The sequence below is a fragment of the Macrotis lagotis genome, chromosome X (assembly GCF_037893015.1).
Source record: "Macrotis lagotis isolate mMagLag1 chromosome X, bilby.v1.9.chrom.fasta, whole genome shotgun sequence".
NCBI lineage: Eukaryota > Metazoa > Chordata > Mammalia > Peramelemorphia > Peramelidae > Macrotis > Macrotis lagotis.
In genome coordinates, this window is record NC_133666.1 from 167,704,641 (window position 1) to 167,722,281 (window position 17,641).

A 17,641-nucleotide genomic window follows, 5' to 3' on the forward strand; every position below is an offset into this window, starting at 1 on the left:
AGAAGTCTGAATGCAGACAGCAGCATTTTTTCCCTTTTCACATTTCTTTGTTCACAATATATAACCTGCATCAGCTTGCTATCTTAGGGATATGAAACTCAAAAACTTCTAAAAAAAAGATGAAAACTATTTTTATGTGTAATTGGAATTAAAAAGTACTATTTAACAGTTTTCCCCACCAAAAATAAAAAAAAAAACTTTCATGGAGCTGATGGTCACTTGAAGAAATAAAGGCAGCCACTCTTCTTACACATCTCCCCTTAAGCTTTAGATGGTTTCAGTGTTTTTGGAACTTGTTCTTATTGGACAGAGGGTAGCATTACTTTATCATTAAGTACCAATAAGACCTGGTCTTTCTCGGCATCCAGCTGTCAAACCATCTCAAGAAATTTTCCCTAGTTGGCTGACTCTAGTACAAAACAATTCAACTCACATTCTGAATTAAAGACAAGCTATCAAGATTCTAACTTCTATCCTCTGCAATCGTTCATTCCTGTGAATTCAGCATGGTATAATGCAGTGTCAAACTCAAGAAAAGAAACTGGGCCCACTAAACCATAGATAAGAATACCTATGGTATATTAACTTAGAAAATCACACTAACATGTTTTACTGAATTTTAATTTTGTTAAATATTTCCCAATTACAATTTAGTCTGCTTCTGACTGTACTTGAATGTATTGAGTTAGAATGCTTGTGTCCCATCTTTGACATAATAGGTTAAGTGCCAAACTTCAAACTTGCCCAACACGCTCCAGCTGTGAGATCAACAACAAAGCATTTAACTACTTGGAGCATCAGTTTCCTCATCTGTACAATGTAGCAGAACAAAGAGCCGACCTTAGAGGTAGTGGTTCACTTTCAACACAAGCATGCCAGCTATGTGACTGAGCAGATGAATCAATGGGAGTTGCCTACAGCAATAAGACCACAGCTCCCCCCACCTTATCCCTTGAAATCAATGCCCCACCAAAGCTGTGAGGAAAGCCCATTCCCAAATTTTAATGCTTTACAAACGCATTGCTATTTTCATTCTTCAAGCACATGGTCCTGCTCAACAGGACAGGGAACAGCCACTCATGACCATTTAGCACCATGTTGTTTTTCTGGCTCTGGCTCTCAGGTGCCATTTGTTTTTCATAACTCCATGAGTTAAAGTGAAAAAGACTGACACAAGCTGGGCTTTCTATTGATAGAAAGTGGCAGCTGTGTTTTCTTTTGAATATGAAGTACCAACTCTTATTCTTAGTTGGAGAAGAAATCATCCTTCTGTTTTAGTCTTTTAATCCAAAAAGAAAAACAAAACACCCTTCAAATTTAACAGATGTGCAGTTGAGGATCCATCACTGAAGGTTAAGAATTTGCAGTTAAGTAGTGGTACTCTGTCAGGAAGAATGGGCATCCCCAGAATTCCACAGGACCCCTGACCCATCCCATCCCGTCTTGCCAGCATCAGGGGAAAGGAGGGAAGAGGCAGCAGGAACTCTCAGCCATCAAACTATCAGAAAAATTCAGAAGTCTAGATAGTTCTGTGGGTGGTTTGTAATTCCCCTACTGGACCTGGGGACCCTGTTGGGATAAAAAGCTTGCTATGGGGAAAGAGAGCTGGAAAAAAGTTTCTTTTCTTGCCCTTTGCTTTTTGGAAAATCTGACACATATAAAAAATAAGTATGAACAATTGAGGAAATATGGAAAGATCCATGAGGTGATAAGAGTGAAGTGAGAAGTACCAGAATTGTACACACACTGACTGCAACGAGAAAAAAAGGAGAAGGGGCACAGAAAAAGAATAAAGTCGAAGGTTGTAGAATTTCCAACAGATCTATAAAGGTAAATAGAGGGGAAAGTCTTTATTGTTGCAGGTGAGGAGGAATTTCTGCTCTTCACTCCTCCAGTCATAGAGTGATCTGGGAGCCTTTTAGGATGCCTGGTGCAATAGGAGGGGACTCAGAAAGGATTGTTCCAGGTTACCAAAGTGGTACAACATAAAGCCAGGAGTCACATCTCCTAAGATATGGACTCTCACTGAAGGGATGGCAGGAGGGGAAAAACTTCAGCATCACCCAATCTCATACCAGTCATACATGAAAGAGAAACAAGCACTGTTAGGCTCTAATGGCAAGAAAACAGATTCTAATGCAAGTCTTAGCAGACCCTCCTCCCCACCAAGGGAAAGCTGCTTGGCACACACATCTCCATATAGCCAGTGCTGGCCACATGACAAGCCCACCTGAGCAGCACGGTCAGCAGCCTGGAAGGACCTAGGCAGAGCTTGGAAGTTCTGATTTCTGGTTACAGGGAGCAGATCCCCAAGTTGAGGACCCATAATGTGCAAATCCCTCTAGCCCACACTGGCTTCTTTGCAGTCTTTCCTTATCCTCCTATTGAACAAGCTTCATGGAAGCATAAATATGTGACTCTACGGTTGGTCTAGGTTTTCCTTCTTGGGCACACTCCCTCCCTCCCCACCCCCCACCCCATCTTTTTTCCTCCCTTTTCTGGCTAATAGATGATTACAGTCCATCAGATGCCATTCTAGGGATCAGGGTGGGGGCAGGCGCTGATGATTAGGTTACTTCTTGACTATCTGGATGACATCTTCATGCTCCATCGTGTGAGTCAATCCCACTCTCTGAGGGCTGTACTTTGTGCTGGTTCCCTTGAAGAAGGGAAGAAAGAAAGAAACATTAAGGAGTCAGCATTTCCTTGAGAAGGAAGAAAGAAGAATATTTTTAAGTCAGAATGACTGGTGGACTTACCCACACTAAAGCATACTTAAACTGGCTGGCAAGGGTTCGGTGAATCCGGTGGCACTAAGGGAAGAGAAAAAGATGTAAACTTCAGGATGTTCTCAGACTAAGACATATCTAATAATTCCACACTTGTTATTCACACTTGGTTTTCAGAGACTGAATTTCTTACAGGGGAGAATGAACCTAATACACTGTTTTTTCAATCTCTTAAAAATTAAAGATTGCTATGGTGGCAAAAGACTTCAAATGTCACCAATCCAACACAGTACCACATTTGCCCTTATTTGTTATTTGTAATTAGTAATTTTCTGCATGGTCTGGCTATTCTTTACCCCTTGACGGTAGAAGGGTGGTGGGCCACTAGTCTTTCAGGACACTTGGCACAATAAGAGACTCAGAAATAGAGAAGGACTCAAAAGGTAGAAATTTGCTCCAGGTGCCAAAAGGAACTAACATGATGACCCAGGAGTCTCATCTCCTAATAATGTGAAGTCTCAATTTATGAGATAGCAGAGGAGGGAAAGAACCAACACCATATTCAAAACTGCCACCCAGAAAGAAGAGAAACACCTGCTGATGTAGAGATGAAATTCAAACATTTTATGAAGATTTCTCTGACCATGGACAAGCCCTCCTAGAACTACATCACATCCTCTTTTTTTCTGTACTAAATTTGCCCCATAGTCCTGAGGAACCTTGTTATCATTTAACACAATTGTTTTAATTGTGATTGTGTGTGTGTGTGTGTGTGTGTGTGTGTGTGTGTGTGTGTGTGTATATGTTTTCTCTCTAACCAATTATAAAATTGATGAAGTAGGCATCTGACTTTCCATTTCTCTGGCTCTTATGTACAGACACATCACAGATAATTAAGTATCCATTTAGGGGATGACTCTAGACTAAATCAAGGGGATCCAGATACCAGAGCCATTTCTCCCATTCCTCACATGGTTCTTGGGAACTCACTTAACCTAATAGCACTTCCCTGACTATCTAACATGGATGTTTTGAAAATCAAAGATGTATAGAACCTAAAATACCCTAAATTTTCTCTAAGAAAATTGCCACACTACCCCAACATCCCTTTTCTGCAGTTACATGGGTGAAAACCTTTGTGCTATCAGAAATAGCTCAACCTATTTATTCTACTGAAATCTCTGGGGTGTCTTACTGTAAGTTTTAATCAAGGTCAAAAGAAAGCTACACAAGGACAGTCCTGGGCATATTTTGTATGCAGTCCTGGGCATATTTTGTATGTAATGGCTCTCAAGAGTCAAAATATAAAACATTGCACTGCCTCAGATGCCACAGAAATTTGTTTCTTCATTTACCACACAATATGCTCTTCTTAGATAAAATCTTTAAAAAATGCATTTGTTTTTGTATTCTAAGTTTAAAAAAAAAATAGTGCTATCACAGCACTATTTAAAAATTGGGCCCCAATTTCCTGATGCAAGTAGAGACTAAGGGTAGGAGTGGATAGCAAGGAGAAATGCTTTGCCACTCATAAGTGCTCAGGTAACCATAACATCCAATAATTAAATCACCTTGTAAATGTCACTGCCTGGAGACAATGAGGTTGTGACCAGGATTTCTAAATAACTAGTGGTTTTGCTTTAGTGGGGAAAAAAACACTGAAGTTTCAAAGAAGAGTGAGGCACTTGGGGGCAAAAGCTCAGTAAGAATGAGCTGTCTGATGAAGGGGCAGGGCAGGATCACTCAACAAGGAATTTCCCTGCCCTGCTGTGAGGGCTGCCTGAGCAGTGGAGGAGGCAAGACCCCTGGCCAAGGACAAAGATGTTAACTGAGGGAATTGTGAAAAACGACCAAACCAAACTGACTTTCCCTTGTGCCTTAATTCTGCATTTAGCTCAGTTCCCTTTCCATTTAATTATGGGTCTAGTCCAACTTCTGTCTTAAGAAAACTTTATTCAATTATTGTGAGAAAACCTTATTACATTGTTTGAATCTCTTCCTGAGGGAAGCTGGACCATCTGTACCTGCTGCTTAGGTCCCTTAACTACAGACCAGAAACTCAAGATTGAAGATTATGCAAGACATTTTCTCATAATTATCTTAAATTAGTCCAAATATGTCTAATCTGAAAACTGGCCCCATACTAGTTAACAGTTATGGTTTCCTTCCTCTGATAGAATACAGCCATTCTAGGGGAAGGGTAAAGTGGGATACCTCTTTTTCTGATTTCAGGGAATTAAACCTATTTGCTCTTCCTCTCCTAGCAAAGTAATTTTTCCTCCACTTTGAAATAAGATTATCTAATCTTATATTTTGATTTATATACTGTTATGTTTCCTTTTAATGAATAAAAACCCTGTATCCCCCTGGTATTCAGAGTTCTGTGTCACCCTGAGGAGGCCTGATCTCAATTTCTTATGCAACTGGCACACACTGCTTAATAAATAGATATGTTCAGAAGCTCAAACCTTTACTTCCTCAGTTATTACATATGCCTCCCACTACATTAAAAATTCTTTGATCTGACCCAGGACCACAGTAGATGACAACCATAATACCAGTTAGTGCAAAGTAATTCCATGGGCCAGAAGAAATAGTACTAGTGAGTTAAAGTACAGTGAGTACAGTGAGAGCTGAGTCACTGTCTGAAGAAAATTCTGCTAGGAGAGTTCCCTGGCAATTTCATATTAAATATGTTAAATAATCATTTCCTTTTAACTTACCACATGCTCTACAGAAGCTCCTTTCCGGAGAATAATGGCATCTGTAAAGTCTGGTCTTTCTAGATGAAGAATAGGATGAGAGGGGAGAAAACAGTTATAAGCTATCAGTTTTTCAATAGCAGATTTTTTTAAAAAATTAGCTCATACTTATGCCAACCTATCCAGCTATTCTTAAAAAATGTCAAAGAAACAAATAACCATTCACCAGATCCCAACAATTAATTTTCAACTTCCAGAATTGTATTATCTCAGAGCTGGAGAAGCATTGAATGCATACCTGCCCAAGAATCCCATCTAAAACATGTAATATTCAATATCTGCTTAATAATCTCCAGCAAGGGGAATCCATCACTTCATTCCATGTGGAAAAAGCACTAACCATTAGAAAGTTCTTCCTCAGATCAAGCCTCAATTTACCTCTCTACAATTTCCACCCATTGTTTCTAGTTTAGCCCTCTGGGGCTAATGATTCCTCTTCTCCCATGGAAGTTCTGCAAAACCTCAAAACAAATCTCATATCTTCCCAAAATCTTTTATTATTCATGATAAATTTTCTTCAATCAAATTTCAAATGACAAAATGTTGAGACCACCTTCATTATCCTAGAATGGACATTAGTATACCAGCATATAAGTCTTTTATACATGTTTCTTAAAAATAAAAAATGGTTGATATGTTATATGTGAAGAGGTGGCCTGTGCAGGGAAGAATCCAACAGGACTGTCCCCATGCCAGCTTGGGACATTGTGGCTACTACTGTTGTCTGAGGTGGCCCTGGCTTTCTGGCGGTCATACTATGGACCCACAGAGAGCTTGCAATGAACTACAATTTCCTAATCTTTTGAAGATGAATGGCTATCCCATTATGCCTCCTCTATCTTTTAAATGTGTGACTTTTTGAACTCAAGTTTAAGATACAGTATTTGGTCCTGACTGGTGAAATCACTGGTGGAGGAAATTTTCAGCGAGGAATATTTTTCTACCAATACAGACTGGCACCTACCCTGTCTTACTGAATTTCCTGGGAACAGGGAGAATATACAGCAGGAAGGTGCACTGATAGGACTTGAACCCTGATTTTCCTGACCCTCATCAGACCATCTCCCTGTATATTTATTCCTATTAAATGTTGTTTTATTAGACTCTGCTATCCAACCTCCTTATCTGACATGGAACCATTAATGACTCTTCTGCAGATCTAGCCATACAAATAATTCTAGGTCTATCCTGAATGGACCCACTACCCTTGAGTCCATTCCTCTTCATCTTGTCCACATTATAACATTGAAGAATGACATTAAAGGCTTGGGCAAATGTTTTGATATTATCCAGGTACACTATACCCACAGCACAGTGTAGACTATTTTATATTCATCCTCTGCTTTCTTTTTAGGTATTATCATCCCCATATTTTGAGATGAGGACCCAGAGAGAGGGGGTTAAGTGACTTGCCCATAGTCATATTGTCAGTGTAAATATTAGAATCTAAGTCTTTCATACATGTTTCTTAAAAATAAAAAGTGGTTGATGTGTCATATGTGAATCCATATCAGCCACTTTTGAGAGTCTTTGGAACTGCATTCTTGAACAAATCCATCAATCATATTTTTCTGTCTAGTTCTTAGATCTCCACACAGGAGTATGTTTTCTTAATATATAGAACTACTCCACTCTTCCCTTTACCTAACCTGTTCCTTTTGAATAGGGTATGTTTATCTTTCCAGAGTCATATTCCAGTGATGGGTCTCATCCCACTAAGTCTCTCGTAAAGACCACAAGGACAAATACACATCCTTGTGTCAGTATACTAGTTCTGACTAGTTCACCTAGATTAAAACTTTATAACTCATACTTTGAATATATGGATATAAATATCTGAGGTTACAAGTTTTTATTTCTTTCTTGTTTTTTTGTCTCCTCTGTATGGCTTGGTGTCACTACTGTTATTTCTTTCTACATTATCATTACTCTCTATAGCAACTGTGTCAAACTCAAATAGATCCCTGATGCTGGGTACTTAAAAAACTCTGAATTATATTTTTATATATTTTATTAAACATTTCCAAATTACATTTTAATCTAATCTAGGCTTCACTGAAGTTTTCAGGATGTAGGCCTCAAAATTGATGTTTTTAGAGTGTTTAGCTTTTAAATGTAGATAGTTTTCCCCTCCTTCATTTCTTAGTTTAAAATCTTTTTGATTAAATTTGCAAGACTTTAAGCAAATATTAGACTTATTTAGGAAGATTGCATTCCTGATCAGGATCCTGTGATTTACTGTATTTTAAATTTCTTCCAAGAAATTCTAATCTTTTTCTCAGATGTCATTTTAATCACCTCTTCACTGCCCAAATCTCTTCTAAAACCCTAACTCTCTGTTGGCAGCAACTATGACCCTAAGATCTTCAGTGTCTTGTCCAAGATTTCATAATCTTTAGTAATTCCTTCTAAATTCCTTTTGGCAGCATTATTTGTGCCAATATGAATTACTATAGTATTATATAGTATATGAATAGTCATCTAGTTTGACATATCTGAGGAGTTTTGCAGTTAACAGGTTAATAAAAAATAATCTCAATACCATTCAGCTGGGACTATCACCACTTTATGTTTTCCTGACATGGGACATGAAAATCCTTATCATTATTCCTTGGAGGACAATCAGCTGCTTCCACCTTAGAAGGGAAGTTCTTTTCCTTCAGAAAGGCTTTGATTTAAATAGTGCTTCTTTTCTTTCTCATGTGTGTCACAGTTCCCCCACCCTCTAAACTCCTGAGACAGGTAGAATTCATTTCCTTTCTGTCTCTTCAGATTCTTTTTCTTTTGCTTTCAACACTTTTTCTCCCCATCCTCACCACCTTTTTTTTTTTAAGGTTTTTGCAAGGCAATGGGGTTAAGTGGCTTGTCCAAGGCCACACAGCTAAGTAATTATTAAGTGTCTGAGGCCAGATTTGAACTCAGGTACTCCTGACTCCAAGGCCAGAGCTCTATCCACTGCGCCACCTAGCCGCCCCCTCACCACCCTTTTTAAGAAATTGCATTTTCCTCAAAGAGTGAGCAAGAATTTTTTGAACATCTTTTTTTCTTAAGACCAGCCTACTTTTAAAGCAACTGATAATGTGGCTCTGCAGTCACTACAAAATTCTCTCTGCTCTCTGAACTTTTTGGAAATGCGATCCTTAAGTTCTTTAGGGTTTTTGTTCTAATAGCTTCTTCCCTGGGCAACTTCTGTTCTCAGGGATCTTTTTTTGTTCCTGAGTTGTTACTATTCAATTTGTATGCACTTCAACACCCAAACACAACTTCCTTTCCCTTTTCTTTACTAACTTTCCACCCTGTCCTATCATCCCTATCCTACATCTCTTCACAACTCCTCAACTAAAATTCCATGAAAGTCTGTTGCTTCTGTCATCACTCCTTGCGTCTAATTCTCCTTTCACTTGTGGCTAAATCTTTTGCTGCTGGCTTCTGACCTCCATCTTGCAACTGTACCTGTTTCCTCCAAAGTTATCAATAAACTCTTAAATATCAAATCTAATGGTCTTTTCTCAGTCCTTACCTTGGTTTCTCTACAGTATTTGATAATACTGGTGACCACTCTTCTCTTGGAGATTCCCTTTTCTCTGGATTTACATGACACTGTTGTTTTTGGAATATCTACTTGATTTATCACTCCTCTTTGGTCTCTTTGCTGGATGATCTCCCATATCCTGTTCCCTAATAGCAGGCATATCCTGAGGTTCTGTCTTGAGCTCATGTCTGTTCTCTCTATTCTTTCACTTGGTGACCTAATCAGAATATTTTGTGTAGTGTTTCTGCATGTGCGCACATACACACACGCACACACGCGCACACACCACACACACACACACACAAACACACAATCATATAATGTATTGTTATACATTATAATTACTACATCTATTCCCTAGCTACAACTCTTTGCAGCTTAGTTAATGTTATTTGTAATGTTATCATCATTTGGTGGTTCTCTTTCCCCTAATAAATACATTTCTTAAATATCTCCAACAACCTTGATAATAAGAAAGGAGTTGGGGGCGGATAGGTGGCGCAGTGGATAAAGCACCGGCCCTGGAGTCAGGAGTACCTGGGTTCAAATCCAGTCTCAGACACTTAATAATTACCTAGCTGTGTGGCCTTGGGTAAGCCACTTAATCCCATTTGCCTTGCAAAGAAAAAAAAATAAGAAAGGAGTCAAGGAGGGAGGAAATAAAAATCAGAGAATCTATTCTATCACTTTTGCTACCTACAAAAGGGCTGAATATAGCAGAAAAAAAATAAAAATGTTTAAGATATTTGTGTTTACACAGCAAGCACTGAGCAGCTGCTGAGTCCAAATCTGAGAAGTCTTATCTTCTCTTGCAAATAAGATCAGTCTACCATAAATACTCAAAAATGCAGTAACATAGTCCCTGAGGTTACCTTGGTACCTCTGACCTTCAGAATACAGCCAAAGACCATGATGAGACAGGGAATTAAAACTCTCACAGATTCCGTAATCTATGACCCATGGTTTAAGGTAAAGGAATGATTACTGTTTATAAAGTGTCACAGAAGGAAACCGGGTCTAGGAGTGGTCCAGAAAGCACTAAAAGGGATAGTCTGAATTGTGCTGTCCTTCATTTATAAAAATAACATGACTATGCCCCACTGCTAGCAGGATGAATTCTCTCAATTTTTTAAGCAGTGGCAATGTTGTTCTTGTTCAGTTGATCAGTCATGTTCAACTCTTCAAGATCCCATAGACCAAAGCATACCGAAATAGTCTATGAGGTTTTCCTGGAAAATGTACTACAGTGGTTTGCTATTTCCTTCTCCAGTGAATTAAGACAAAAAAGGTTAAGTGACTTGCCCAGGGTTACTAGTCTGATGTCAGATTTGAATTTAGGACTGCCTGACTCCAAGTCCAAAACTCTATCCATTAAACCATCTAGTTGCCCTTAGTAGTGCCAACAGGGTTAGGATTATTATGAGATCTTACCTAAGGAAGGAAATTAAACCTAAAGTAGGTCCTATTATAGAAAGAGGGGGTGGAGAAGAGGGAGGGAAGGAGGAAGGAAGAGGGGAAGAAAGGAAGGGAGGAGGGAGGGAAGGAAGGAAGGAAAAAAAGGAAGAGAAAAAAAAGAAAGAGAAAGAAAAAGAGACAAAAAGGAGAAAGAAAGAAAGAAAGAAAGAAAGAAAGAAAGAAAGAAAGAAAGAAAGAAAGAAAGAAAGGAAGAAAGGAAGAAAGAAAGGAAGAAGAAAGAAAAATAAAGAAAAACAAAAGTTAACTGGTCCAAAAGAAAATGCAGATTTTCCCTCAGGGAAAGGGAAGGGGAAGTGGTGATGCCATGACACATAGGCACACATAATGCTTGTCCAGGAGAAGGTCTGGTACTCAACTTACGTCCTCTTTTTTTGGTGTAGATACATGTCAGGGCCAAGTATTCCCAAAGCATTTCCAGTAAGAAGTCCAGGTTGAGCTTCATCCCACAGCTACAAAGACAAATCACATACATGCAACCACGTTTCCTCAAACCCAGGGACTGTGTTGTGTAGTTAGTTTAATGTTGGGATAGATGCAAATGCGAACATGAAGATTCCAAGACCTCCTCTGAAGCAGAAATCCAAAGCTCATATTTTATTCAGCAGGCTAACCCAGAGGATGGGGATATAAGATAGGAAAGTCAAGAAAGAGTAGGGGATATTTTAGTCAGCAACAAAATCAATAGCCCTTAAATGAGTGGACACAGTGTATTTATACACAATTGTTTATAGGACAGGCTGAAGGTGGGTCTCCTCTAATGTAAACTGTATGGACATTAGAATAACTATTTCTCACTCATCTCTCAGGGTCTTTTTTGCTTACTTCCAGGAATATAAGTGGGCTCTGAATGGTCAAGAATTCAAAGAAGTCTGTCCTTCATAGAAGTGGAGTTTTACTTTCTCTTTATAAAACCAATGTCACAAAAAAATGGCCACCAGAACTATGATCTTACCTAATGACAACACTGTTGGGTTTTCGTGCCAGGCGATCAACTTCCTCCATTGAAATTTGATCAATTTTGTTATAAACCTGATTCCAAAAGGGAAAGGGAAAAGCAGTGAGGAAAAGAAGGGTCTTGGGAAAAACAAATCCATTCAAATAGTTCTCTACTCCTGCTCATTTTCTTACCTAGCCAAATACAAGGACAAGTGGAAGGGAATAAGCTTTTATACAGTACTTACTGAGTTAAGTATATCTTTAAAAAAACAAATATTATCTCACTTGATCCCCACAACCCTGAAAAGTAGGTGCTTTTACTATACCCATTTCACAGATGAAAAAATGATTTGCCCAGGGTAACTCTGTTAGTAAGTGTCTGGGGCTGGATTTGAATTCAGGTCTTCTGGACTCTAGGCCCAGAGTTTTATCCACTGTATCACTTACTTGTCTCTGAAAGAGTACTAAGGAACTCTGCATCTCAAAAAGCACAGCATCAGCACCCAAATAAAGAGCCTATTGGGGCTAAGACTCTCCAATGACTCCTAAAGAAAGCTGCATTTAGTTCAGTTCAATTTTACACTTCAAAAATTCCTATTTGTGTGGTAACCAAAGAAAACAAAGAAGATGGATATTTAAAGGGGGAAAGTAAAGAGAACTTTACTTCCTTGTCTTTTCTAGGACTCATTTTTCACAAGAAGGGCATGCTTGAAATTCCAAAAAATGGACTGAGACAAATGTACACAATGATCAGTATCTACTGAAGAGAAAGGAATTTCTCAGATCTTGGTTTTCACCCTATGGTCTCAATATGAAAGCCTCCACCTGGAGTTTGGGTACCACTCACATATAAGCAGGGCATGTACACTCGGTTGCCAACAATCACATCAATAAACTCATCTGGTGAACAGTCTTCTCGGAAGAGAACTTCAGCATTGAAGATTTCTGAAGTGGTCAAAATTAAGGTCAATGAATATACGTTTTCCTCAAATACAAATCAAAAGAGTTTCAGTGTCAAGTTTCTTGACTTTGAATTGTTCACTGACTCTCAATGAACAATATAACAAATAGCACTGTTCTCCAACCTTTCTTGTGTTCTCCTTCTGTTCATATTGGCTTGAATGTTTACAGTGTACAGGGACATCAAGATGTTGATGGACAACATTAATTGTCTTAAAGTTCTCTAATTTATTCTTCCCTGGTAGTCGTGTCTCTCTTAATCCACCTATATTTTCCCTCTGGAAAAAGACAACAAATCTAATTCCTCTTTCACACAATAGTCTTGTCTTTGCCAAAATACATATTTCAAGTTCTTCAACAAAGTGGTCCTCTAGCTATACTTTGCTGTCCATCTTAATACGTAGTCCATCCAGAACTGAATCTGGCACTCCACAAATATGATAAGCAATGGGAATTTATTAGATTAATAGCTGAATTTGGAATACACTATACTTATGGTAAATACTAAAATAAATAAAATAAGCATATACATTATAACCCAAAAGTCTTAGAGAGCTTTAAACCCACCAAAACTTTAAACTGCACCAAGACTTTTGAGATGCTCTACATAAAAGGTGCTTTAAAACCCCAGGGATTCTTACCTACAGATAAGTTACTTATTTTGACCAATACCAGTGTGCTTTCCAAGAACAGCACTCAACATTCAGAATAAAGTAGTCAGGCAGTTATCATCTTGACTCCTGGATGTCAATTCATCCAGGCCCCAGAAATCACTTCTAAAACTGCCTTCTATCTTGGTCGGAACAGCCAAAAATTTAAGGGGGTCCTCATTTATTGGATCTTTTGGAGAAAGGATACTGTACTCGTGTAAGATGAGCTGCACCAGCTTTTCAGAGCACTGGCTCAATGTGACTGTTGAATTGAAGGAGATCCCACCACCTTTCTTTGGCTGGGGTTGAGAAAAGAGAAAAAAAGATGCATGTTTAAATATAAAAACTGTTCTGGAAAGAATTCCTATTCTCTTTCAGCCCATGCAAACAAACCCTATTTAGGCCCAGAGTTCTCACCTTAAAGTAGATATTGGGTCTGTGCTTGTTGAGTCGGATCCCCACAGATTCCAATTCCTTTTCCAACAGGGACCTGGCACAGATACAATAAACAAAATGACTCTTAGATGGACTTCAAGCTCCAGTAATGAAAATACCTTCTTTATATCTAAAAAGGAGAATTCTATGCCCCAGACTTTGGACCTTCCTATATTACGCAGCTCAGTCAGTCAACAAACCTGTGTTAAGCATCTACACCAAAGGCACTCTCAAGAAGCTTACACAAGTCAAAAGGTACATATAAGTACAGACAATAAACAAACAACGAATAAGTTTAAAAAAAGACAAATAATTAAAACAGTGTATTCAAATTCAGGTTTTGTACTTAGAGGAACAGAGGGCTATTTCATTAAAATATCAGCATACCCCTTTCCCCCCATTTAAAGGAGGAAACTCAAGTAAAAGCTATGCCCTTCTTTCCCAAAGGAGCTCAGAGTTGGTCCCTGGCAGCTCAAAGTCAGGAAAACAGACCAATTTAATGGTTATGAGTGAATCTGGAATCCCTTGCCAGCACATGCAATTTCAAATGGGAACACCCTAACCCAGAGGGGGAGGGAATCAATGGAACTGTTATCTGGGGCCTGGTGTCTGCCAGTCTTCAAGCAACAGCTTGGTCACCCTGGCCAACTCTCCATAGAGTCAATGAAGGACTTATGCCAAGTTTCCCTCTGGTACAAGTTCAACTAACATTCCCATTCCAAGATCCTTAGCCAGGGCTTTCTACAACATCTCTCTCCAATCTTTCTTTCTACTCTCCTGCTATAAACAACTCTTTACTCCTGAGTGCTCAATACCAAAGCACATATTGGCTAGATCTTACTTAATTTACACTCCCATATAATTATGCCAAAAATCTAATCCAAGTGGAAAGACAAGTTAGTTACCAAGGGAAAACTGAGAGCTAACTCTCCTGCTGGTTCCTGCTGACTAGAAGTCCAAGATTCCAACCCATCTAAAGAAAGGCTAGCAGCAAGGGAAGACTTTTCAGGACAGCCTTTCTTTAGGGTCTTACGTAAGGCACAGTTGCTACTAAAAGTTAAGAGAACTACTCAGCAGATAACCAGACACAGGCAGGTAGCAGCATTCTTTGGTTTGGAACTGCAGTGGCATCACCACAGCAACTTGTTCTAGAGGAATAATTCTGGCCCAAACTCAATCCATTCCCTCCCTCCACACACTAACCTCTGAACTTCTCCCTTGGTGGCATCCAGCATCATGATGACAACATCTGCTGTCCTAGCCACAGCAATCACCTGTCGGCCTCTGCCTTTCCCTGGGAGAAGAATATGAAATTAAGTTCATCCCTCTTCCTAAAGTGTTAAAAGTTTATCCAATGATTTTGCCACCTTTTCACTTACTTTAATGGATTCCTGGAGAGGCATAGCAACTCCCAAATTTACAAATTAACATTATGTTGTAATTGTATTTTTCTTCATTTTGTCAAATATTCCCAACTATATTATATTCTGCTTTGGGTCATTCAAAAATTTTGGGAATGGTGGCAAATTTGACTCCTCTGATCTACACAGTTGTTCTAGGATACATTCAGAGACTCTGAAGAGTTGAAAGATATTTTATAGGTATATTTGAAGCTCACTAACAATAACAGTTGGGGAAGGGGTTTTTATCATGACATTAAAAATTAAAAGTTGTAGAATATGATATTCCAGAAGGCCAATGAACTGCTCAGCAAAAGTGAACATCATCTTTCAGGGGAAAAAGATGGGCATTCAATGAATCCAGGGAACTTTCAAACTTTCCTGTTGAAACGACCAGAGCTGAACAGAAAAATTTGATCTCCAAGTACAGGACTCATGTGAAGCACAGAGAGAGTGGAGGGGAAGGGCAAATTATGATGGACTTAATCATGTTGAACTGCTTGTATTCCTGTATGGGAATATGACACTGCTGACTCATAGGAATCATTCTCATTTATCAGAGCAATTAGAAGGAGCATATATAGATCAGGTAAAGAGGGAGCTGAATTTGAAGGTATAATATATATTAGAAAGATGGAGTTAATGAGTGAGTAAGGAATGTACTGGGAGGTAGGGAAAGAAGAGGTAGAATGGGAGAATTATTTCACCTAAAAGAAGCAAGAAAAAGCTTTTGCAATGGAGTAGAAGAGGAGAAAGGAGAAGGGGAATGAGTGAGCCTTTACTCTCATCAGAAATGACTCAGAGAGAAAATGACATGCACACTCAATTGGGTATAGAATCTATCTTACACTAGAGGGAAATAGGAGAGAAAAGGAATAGGAAGGGGGTAACAAGGGGGAGGGGAGGGAAGTATAGATAATAGAAGAGGGGGAGAATTGTGGGAGGGTAGTAAGATATAACACACTTTTGAGGAAGGACAGGGTGAAAAGGGAGAGAGAGATTAGAATAAATGAAGTTGGAGGGGAATAGGATGGAAGGAAATACAGCTAGCAATAGCAACTGTGGGGAGAAAATACTGAAGCAATTTCTCTGATGGACTTACAATGAAGAATGCTATCTATTGCCAGAGTCAGAGCTGATGGTGTCTGAATACAGCCTGAAGGACACTTTTTCCCCCATCTATTTTTCTTGAGGTTTCTCTTTCTTTGTGAGAGGAGGGATTATGTTTACTTTTGCAACATGACTACTGTAGTAATGTGTTTCATAGCTATACATTTTTAACCTACATCAAGTAACTTGTTTTCTCAATTGGGGGAGTGGGGTGGGAGGAAGGGAGAGAATTTAAAACTCAAAGTTTTGGAATAAATCTTGAAACTTGAAAGAAAAAATGAAAGCTGTAGGTGGAGTTCTTTTCTGGTGAACTCAGAAAGTGGAGTATAAAAGGGGATAGACATTTTGGTCAGTCGAAAGTCAGATTTAGTGACAATTTAGTGCCCCTACAAAGTCCATTAAGTTTGAATGGACCATGGACTACATTTCTTTTTTTTCTTTTAAAATTATTTTGCTAAACATTTTCCAATTACATATTAAATTTCTTAAAATAATTATTAAAATTTTGAGTTTGAAATTCTCTCCTCCTCCTTCCCTTTTCCACATCACCTCCATTATAATGGTAATGAAAAACTATTCTCAAGCTGCACCACCATTATGAGGTCCAAATTTCTTTACAACTCCAATGAATTTCCAACACCTCAGACCTTTGCCATAACTACTTGGCAAACAGTTTAAATGAAGAAGTAGAGGTTCTGCATGGCAATCTCATAAATTGCCTTTCCTCCAAACCCACTATGAGGAATTGGCCTGGGCACTTTATTCCCCCTTCCCTGTCTTTACCAAGTTTCTGCGTCAGTGATTATGAATAAAAATCAAACCAATTTTCCTACCTTGTGCAGCACCTTCAATGATTCCAGGAAGGTCTAAAAGCTGGATATTGGCTCCTTTATACTAGGGCAGAGCAATGAAAGAGGTAAGAGACTATGGGGATGATCTGCTGATTGTCCCTTGAAAAAACTTTTCTTAATATGAATTAACAATCCCTTAAGTCTTAAATCAAACATCTAAAAGAGTATTTAAGTACAGAATTTCCCCATCATGTTTCTGTCGGTTCTGTTCAATGGAAGCTTTTAAAATTTTATATTGCTCTTTTAAGAACCGAACCCTATCAATCCCAAAGCTAGGCTGAGAAGTACTTTCTTTACTTATAGGTTACCTTTGAAAAGAGAGCTCAGTATTGACATAAAAAGAAAAAGTGTTTCCAAGCCTTCAACATGGGGCAGGAGCTTTCAGGTTTCATTTTACACTCAACTAAAGATCATCACACATGCTACATCTTTTAAAAATTGTGATCATGGGAGATTCAAGACTATGTGATGATGATGATGATGATGATGATGATGATGATGATAGCTAACATTTATAGAGCACCTACTATATGCCTGGCACTGTGTATATCTCTCAAAATAAAGAAGTGATTTGGACAGATCACAATACAGGCTACAGATTTAAAGTATAATTTTAATTTTATTTTATGTAAACCAACTTTTTTACTGGAGCTAATTAGTGAGTTGAGAGTATTCTTACTGTTTGCCAGACCTCAGTGCAACAAGTAGTTCCTAGAAGCGGTGAGGGCAAGTAGTCTCTTGGAGCAGTATTCTAAAGTTCTAATCTAACATTCCTATCAGTTAGGGAAGCTGCAAGGAAC

General features: G+C 38.7%; 1 protein-coding gene across 1 annotated transcript in view; it reads right to left on the bottom strand.

Moving 5' to 3' along the window:
• Positions 1 to 605: 605 nt before the first annotated feature.
• The window catches only part of DRG2 (developmentally regulated GTP binding protein 2), a 29,748-nt gene continuing 12,712 nt past the window's right edge, over positions 606 to 17,641 (bottom strand). Inside the window, exons 4-13 of the mRNA XM_074208410.1 lie at positions 16,824 to 16,884; positions 14,684 to 14,774; positions 13,463 to 13,535; positions 13,254 to 13,344; positions 12,283 to 12,380; positions 11,452 to 11,528; positions 10,860 to 10,948; positions 5,453 to 5,511; positions 2,760 to 2,813; positions 606 to 2,659 (exon numbers count right to left, since the gene is read on the bottom strand). Of these exons, the coding sequence (XP_074064511.1) occupies positions 2,573 to 2,659; positions 2,760 to 2,813; positions 5,453 to 5,511; positions 10,860 to 10,948; positions 11,452 to 11,528; positions 12,283 to 12,380; positions 13,254 to 13,344; positions 13,463 to 13,535; positions 14,684 to 14,774; positions 16,824 to 16,884 (780 nt within the window). The 3' untranslated portion in view covers positions 606 to 2,572. The remainder of the gene's footprint in view (positions 2,660 to 2,759; positions 2,814 to 5,452; positions 5,512 to 10,859; positions 10,949 to 11,451; positions 11,529 to 12,282; positions 12,381 to 13,253; positions 13,345 to 13,462; positions 13,536 to 14,683; positions 14,775 to 16,823; positions 16,885 to 17,641) is intronic.